At 36.5% G+C, this 7,670-nt stretch overlaps 1 protein-coding gene across 1 annotated transcript in view; it reads right to left on the bottom strand.

Annotated features, from left to right (window-relative positions):
- Positions 1-5,648: 5,648 nt before the first annotated feature.
- The window catches only part of poe (E3 ubiquitin-protein ligase-like protein poe), a 113,615-nt gene continuing 111,593 nt past the window's right edge, over positions 5,649-7,670 (bottom strand). The window contains exon 76 of the mRNA XM_089234227.1: positions 5,649-5,854. Coding sequence (XP_089090353.1) covers positions 5,778-5,854 — 77 coding nt within the window. The 3' untranslated portion in view covers positions 5,649-5,777. The remainder of the gene's footprint in view (positions 5,855-7,670) is intronic.

Below are 7,670 nucleotides of genomic sequence, written 5' to 3'. Positions count from 1 at the left end.
TCTGAAGCAAAGACACCGAAATGAAATAAGAAATTCATACATAATATGAGACTCCATCCTACAGGGCTCAGAGTTTGGTTAGTCACCCTTAAATTTATGCTCTTTAATTTTGGTGTCCTGAGGCCGATTTCTTCGCTCAGTTCTAAGTACAAATTTAACTTCTAAACATTGGGGCCATCTATCGTCAAAATGGAAAAACATAGGAAAATGATTAGGGTTAAGGAATAGCTGTTATTTATAAAGGAAATAAAACTCGTATCTTTTCCCGTGCTTAAATACTAGATGGCAATAGTCCCTTCATTGGAGGAATATTTTTACAATATATATGTCGAAGCCGTACAGTACTACGAAAGAAAATAGTAAGTCAACACAGACCACATTTATTACTTGTAGTTGTATTACATGTTTACAGATTGGTTTTGTTCTTGTAAGTTATTTGTATAACCATTAGCGTATTTTTTCCCAACTGCCTCCTTGTAGGGAGAGTTTTTGTTACATCGATGGTAACCTTTGTCAGCAATGTCTACTGGATTAGCCCAATACGGTCTGGCAAGGCCATTGAGCTTATATTACTGGAAGGAGCATCCAGCCGCTGCGACGGCAGCAATATTAAATGCAAGGAAATCATGTGACTCAGTGAAAACACAGTTCGTGCCTGGCAATTTGACCATTAATGAAGACACAGTTCGGGCTATAAATATTGGGTTCTAAAGATTAAAAAAAAAGGATAGAGAACTCATCTAAAGATGAAAAAAGATTAAATTTTTTATTTCATTAATGCTGGAAAATTTCATCAATATTCTGGGATTATTTCCTTTATTAATTATTTCTTTCATTACTTCTTGAATAATTGCTTTCATCAATTCTGGATTTGTTTGTTTCATTAATGCTGAAATTATTTCTTTCATTAATTTTGGAATTCTCTTACTTTAATTCTGGAATTACTGCTTTCATTAATTTTGGAATTATCACTTTCATCAATCTGAAATTATTTTTCATTAATGCTGGAATTATCATCACTTTCATCAATCTGAAATTATTTTTCATTAATGCTGGAATTATCGCTTTCCTTAATTCTTTCGTTTATTCTCAAATGATCTCCCATTAATTCTGGAGTTATCGCATTCAATTATTTTGGAATTATCATTTCATTAATGCTGGAATTACCTTTCATTGATTTTGGAATTATCTCCCATTATTTCTATAATTTTCTTTCATTAATTTAGAAGTATCTTTAATTCTAGAATTTTTCCTTCATTAATTTTGGAATTATCTCATCGATGCTGAAATTATTTCTTTCATTTATTGTTTTAAATTCTTGTGGATACCATAAGAAAATAACGGGGATTGTATTTGTTTTCACCGAATCATGTGATCTTCTGAAGAAAGATGTTGGGGACACCATTCTCAGCACTGCCAAGGCGGAGACAACTGACGTCATACTCTCTAATATAAGCTCGATGCCTCCAATTGATAAATAGATGGCATCTGCAGTATTTGGATATCAACTTCAAATAATCGCAATGAGACTCTTAGGCAGACCTAAGATTTTAGATGTGCGGGAAAACACAGGCGATTGTCAATTGTCACCAAAAATTATGCCAAAGGTGAACAAATCGGATAATTTGAACAGAAATATCTGAAAAAAATGCCAAATGACGGGAAACGAAACACTCGTAGGTGGATATGAACTTGAATTCTAGGGGGGAGGGGGGGGGTGCCAATACATATACATAGTGAGGTTGATTTTTTAATAGTGTGGTAACTATTTGTTTTTGTTATATATATAACATACAAGTTTTATAGGCATTCGATTGTAACCATCAGTGTTGTGTACATGTCCCCAGCTATGTGGAAGCCTTTAGATACCATTGGCACAGCTTAATCTTTGGATGGTGCAGAGAGATAAATCTATTGAACAAATCTACTTTAAAATCTTTTGCGCCCATCTCTGAATGCTCTTATCCATCTTGCTACCGTTCTGCAAGGTAATGCAGATGTAACGCCAGCCTCTAGTATTCCTCAGTGCTAAGTTGTCTGCTTCTGAATTCAGGAAGCAGATTGCAGCACTAGTTTAGTATCAGTATTTCTGAGAAATGAACTTGACGCTAGGTTCATAACACATACGCTCACATTTCAACATTTATACTGATTTATTAGACAATATTAGACGGATGAGGTGGTTTAGCAGCAGTCCTTTGTGACACCATCATGCATTGCGACATTTAGCACATTCAACTTTTGACCATCTCCTCTCTTCTTGCTTCAAAAACATTGTGACAGTATTCAAACTGTCTACAACTACTCTATTCTTGTTATCACTGCACTATGGGCTGAGATACAGGAGGACATTGTCCCCAACATCAAAGGTGGAGCCAACAGATCTAATGCTTATATCTGAACTGACATCGTCATTGTGCTTCTCCCCAGACTTCCATCCATCCGTCCATCTCCACCTATGCACTGCACATACTCACGGTGGTTGAGTTCATTTGCTCTGAGGAAGGGTGGGCATTTGACTTACTTGTGGTACAAACAACATTGTCGGGCTCCATTTCATGGCGTTGCTACAGCATTTTTGCCACTATTGAAAAATCACGCCATGTACAATATGTATCAGTCTTCTGTACGCATCTTTGTTGATGTGTGTGTGTGGGGAGGGGGTTTGAATTCATACCCATCATATCTTTGCTTGTGAGAAACAGTGGTATACTGTATATTAAGGATATACAGATTTCACTTGCATGAAGTAAGTTGTCACTATTGTGCAGAATCACAAAGAAACGTTTCAATTGACAAAAGAGAGAAAATTTGGCAAACAGCCAGCATCAGTGCAGCCTCTATACAATTGAATCTGGGAAATGACGTATCTCAGATAATTATGCATCTTGTGTCTACTTCTGGCAAGATCTTGATTTGAGAGTAGCGGGTCATTTGAAAACTATTTTGGCACCTACTTAGGATAGCTAGCACAGTGCCACAAACTGACTACTTCATGTTTTGTTATATATTTCATGTTTTCTTTCGCTGGGGGATGGTGTTTCTTTCCTGCGAGGGATTTGAGACAAACTTGAAGTTGCATCTATCTTTTGGGAAGGTTTGAAATCGCAGTGATGTGGACATGGGTGAATCTGGTTCTTGAGGTTGAGTGGAGGTGTTTAAAAAAATTCCTAGTTACACACTGGCCAAGTGGTTCTTCAAATTTTGGTCACCCATTTCTCTTTCCCTTGGCAATATTTATCTGCAGCTCCTCAGAACTGTCAGACTAAAAACCCTTTCATAGCACCAAACAGGCACACATCAATATCACCAGCTCACAGCGACCTCTCTAGACGCCATGAAGAACATTTTCAAAACTATTTGTTCAATCAATTCGACTATTTTTATTGATCAGTGTTGAAATTTCACGTATTTTCTAAAGAAAAATAAACCATTTCTGATTTCATGCTTCCCTCCCCAGAAGAGAGAAATACTTATATATTTATAATATACTTTTTTGTAAAAAAATGTGTACTATACACATATTTGTTCCCTACATTAAATTAGATCAGGGGTGGTCAACAGGTAGCCTGTGAGATGCTTTTGTGTGCAGCCCACGACTAGGTAAAATTACTGCATATTAAATTGATTTTATCATTATTAAAGCCATTTCCACCAGCACACCTGATTAACAGACACTTCACATCCAGTATTTGCAGTGACGACAGTAATTAGCCATGTTCCCATCACACTGCCTTTTTGTACACACGCATACTGCTCTTAAGGTTAGTAATATGGACATTTTCCCCTCTAGATTTCCAGCACCTAGTTTGGCAAATTGCCTTTTCGTGGCTTCTGTATTTGTAGTTAAATGCATATTCAGTGTCCTGCTCACAGTGACAAAACTTTTTAGAAATGGATGCCTGATAACTCAAAATTTCACCTAGAACAATTTCATCTGACTAGGCTACATAGACCCTAATAAGTCCAAAGAGCAGAAATGTGTCATATTGGATGGTCAGGTTCATATTGTGGTGTTGAACAAGTCCCCCACATACAATTTTTAGTGTCAAAAACAGAGAAGCAGTCATCTCTAAATTTTGACATAGCAGGTGGTGACACTTTCTCAAACCAAAATACCAATATTCTGTTCCAAGAAAGGTAATTCAAGTAATAAAAATACATGTATCGCACAGATCTAGTTCTGTGTAATTATATGGACAAACAGGATACTAGGTAATGTGTGTGCATTACCTAGTGACTACCTTTCACATCTGTCGTCGTCCATGTGAAGCTAGTAAATTTTATTTCAGTACAAGAATGTGTTTATCCATTCCGGAAGGTTAATACAATATGTGAGACTGGCTTTGAACACGCTTTCCATTCCAATAATAAAATTCCCCTTGAAGTCTACCGGTGTGAATCGATTCCTTGAGCATCTATTGAAACTGTGACCCCTCGATGGTTGCTAAATTAACGGTAAAGAAAGAGTAATAATTGCAAAAAAATGTGGAGAAATAGTTTTGCCTGTAAAATTCAAACTGCAGATGTAATTATGAATGGACTAATTTGCAAAAGGAACTAATTTGTGATGCATTGCATCTACTAGCTGGGAACCAGGTAAACAATGAACATGTATCAGTTTATAAAGTGGAGCCCAGGGTAAAATTTTAACGACAGAATTGCCTGTATTTCACCATATTATTTATGGCAGACACAAATCTGCAAGTTGCCCAAGTCATTTTACTGATGCGGCTTAGGCCTATACACCATAGCTGCCAACTTTTGAAAATGAAAATTCGGGAGATTTTCGCACGAACCCGTATTTTATGTTAAAACCACTCCTTCATATATACAAAAGGGATTTTTCCAAATAAAATAGGGATTTTCCGCACATAAAAGTCAAAGAATAGGGAATAAAATCCCTACGCAAAAACAAGTGAAATTGGAGACAAAACTTCAAAATGGTGATCTAAAAAAATAAATATTGTGTTCAATTAGAAACGCTGTGAACAAACATTCTGCACGAATGACCCCAAAATCATCGGAAGATGAAGGGGGAAAAAAAGCGTCAATTTTTGAAGAATACTGACGTTTTGTGACACTTGCTTGCTGTTTTTTTTTTTTCATTTCACATGAGTGATGATGGCAGTCTTTCCACGACCGATGTTTATGTCCGTAACACAACTTGTACAAAAAGGAATAGTCGGCTTTTTTCTGGAACGTTTGATGAAAGAAAATTCAAAAATCAGAGGGTTTGTAAAATAGGGAATTTCCCCATTTACGACGTTTGACGTCATTTCGAAAAGAGAAAAAAAGAGGCTTCATGCCCCACAAGAAATTCCTTAGGGATTGTTTTCATACGCGGGGACTTCTTTAAATGAAGTAGAGAACTTTTAGGGACAATTAGGGATTTTTTGTGATTTTCGTAAAAATTCGGGAGATTTAAGAACTTTTTGGGAGGTCGAGGGATGAACCTAAAACTCGGAAAATTCGGGAGACTTGGCAGCTATGGTGTATAGCATAGTGTTGTCCCTGGAGTAGCCCAAGAGGCAACAAAAGTTTGTGAATGGAAAACACATATCGTTTGGGACCAGAGGACTCATTCTTAAAATGGAGTGGTGACTGTATGTACATCTTTCTGGGAATAACAAGAACAAATTCTCCAAGCAAAAGAAAAAAAAGTTTATTTTGTTCACATAAAATTCTAATAACAATAATACAGCAAAAAAAATACATGTTAATTTAATTAAATATTCAACACCTATCACTGGAAAGAAAAACCAAGAAAAGAAAGTTCATAGCTGACGTCCTTCCGTGAAATGAAGACTATCCTGAAGAAATGCGTCTGGATCACTTATTTCATTCAATAAGTCTGAAAGAAAAAAAACAATTTTTGATTGTTACATAATTTCAAGGGAAGGAAAAGAAATGAAGTTGTCACGAATATGTATCTATGTTACAGGGATTTCGTCTTCGCAGGGTCTTGAGATGCATAAAAGCTCACAAGAAAGAAGATTTCAGAACATAAAAGTAAAGCAGTTTTATTTACAAAAACTAGGGAATTCGTGCTAAATTACAGCAGTCATTCAAACACATATTCAACTCGACTAATTCAGAAAGTCAGGGTCAATAGAAGCTCGCTCTTCTGTATGAACAATCACATATGTCACAATTACCTTGCATGTGTTAACTAGGTTTTTCAAATTTCTACCCTACGTAACATTATGTATAGAGTCAAACTTGTTTACAATGACCCCTTGGTTGTTACAACACCACTCGGTTATAACATCAATAATTGATGGTTCAAACTGATTCCCATAGAGAATAATGTTAATGAACCTTGCTTACAACCTCGACATACTGCAATGACCTTGGATATGATGACATTTTTGTGCCAGTTTTTAATGCATTTTTCCCAAAAATACCCAGAACTAGAGCTCATAACATTGTGGGAAAGTTAGTTTGTCTATAGGTACTTAACGATAAAATTGTCTGCCACTCAAAGCTGGTTGATTAATATATGACCTGTATACAGGATATTCCCGTATTTCCCAGTAATTTTGCCTGACTTTTTTTAACAAAAATACTGGGTTTTTTTTTTTCAATTTGGCTTAGTCAAGTTCACAATCAATGAAATCGGGGATGGAGGTAATTTGAATAAGACTGTCTCACATATTTGTCAACAACTTTTCTCTTGACGTACATTCCAATTCACTGCAGTTCTTCATTCCCCATTAATACAAACACAAATACAACGCCACAACAGGCAAAATGCCCAACGAGGTGGCTGATAAAAAGATGCCCATAAAAATATGGATGTCATATATTTAAAAAGAAAACATCAACCCAATTAAAAATGCAATTAACACAAATTATAAACAATATATACACGATACAATATTATACAATGCCTATAAAGAATACTTATGGTTGTCTTATTCTAAGAATGGATAGCTTCTTGATTTACCCCAACATGTTTATCGTATTTCTTTTAAAACGTGTCAATTGTGTTACAATTTACTACCTCCGGGGGTAAGTTATTCCATTTATTAACAACCCTATTAGAGAAAAATTCCCTGCGACACCATAACCTTGCATTGTCCCTCACCAATCGATACTGGTGTCCCCTTGTAAAAGCAGTCGATTGGCGGTGAACTAAAAGTTCATGGTCCATCCTATTCATCCCATCGAAAATTTTAAACACTTTGATCATATCTCCTCGACACCTGCGTTCATCCGATGTAAACATATTCAAAAAATGAAGTCTCTCTTCATAATTCAAGGCCTGTGTGCCAATAAGGACACACGTAGCTCTTCTCTGCACCCCTTCAACCAATTCTATGTCCCTCTGTAGGTATGGTCTCCAAAACCTTACAGCATACTCCAGTCCAGGACGAACTAATCCTCGAAAAAGCGAAAGAATGACTTTAGGAGAACGCGAAGAGACCTTTTTGAAAATGAGACCAAGCATTCTATTCGCTTTTTTGACCACCGCTAAACAATGTTCAAGTCGCTCGTCAATGAGAACTCCCAAATCGGTGACCCCAGTTGAATCCGGGATAGTGACACCACTCAACTCGTAAGAGAACCGTGGGTTGTTCGAACCAAAATGAGCGACCATGCACTTATCAATGCCTAACGTCATGCTCCATTCATTTGCCCATGCTGCGATCTTGTTTAAGTTGGTC

The sequence above is a fragment of the Pholcus phalangioides genome, unplaced genomic scaffold, assembly GCF_987345545.1.
Source record: "Pholcus phalangioides strain wild (caught in Gottingen) unplaced genomic scaffold, Ppha-v1.0 ptg000008l_1, whole genome shotgun sequence".
Classification (NCBI taxonomy): domain Eukaryota; kingdom Metazoa; phylum Arthropoda; class Arachnida; order Araneae; family Pholcidae; genus Pholcus; species Pholcus phalangioides.
This window is presented reverse-complemented; position numbering and strand designations above follow the sequence as displayed.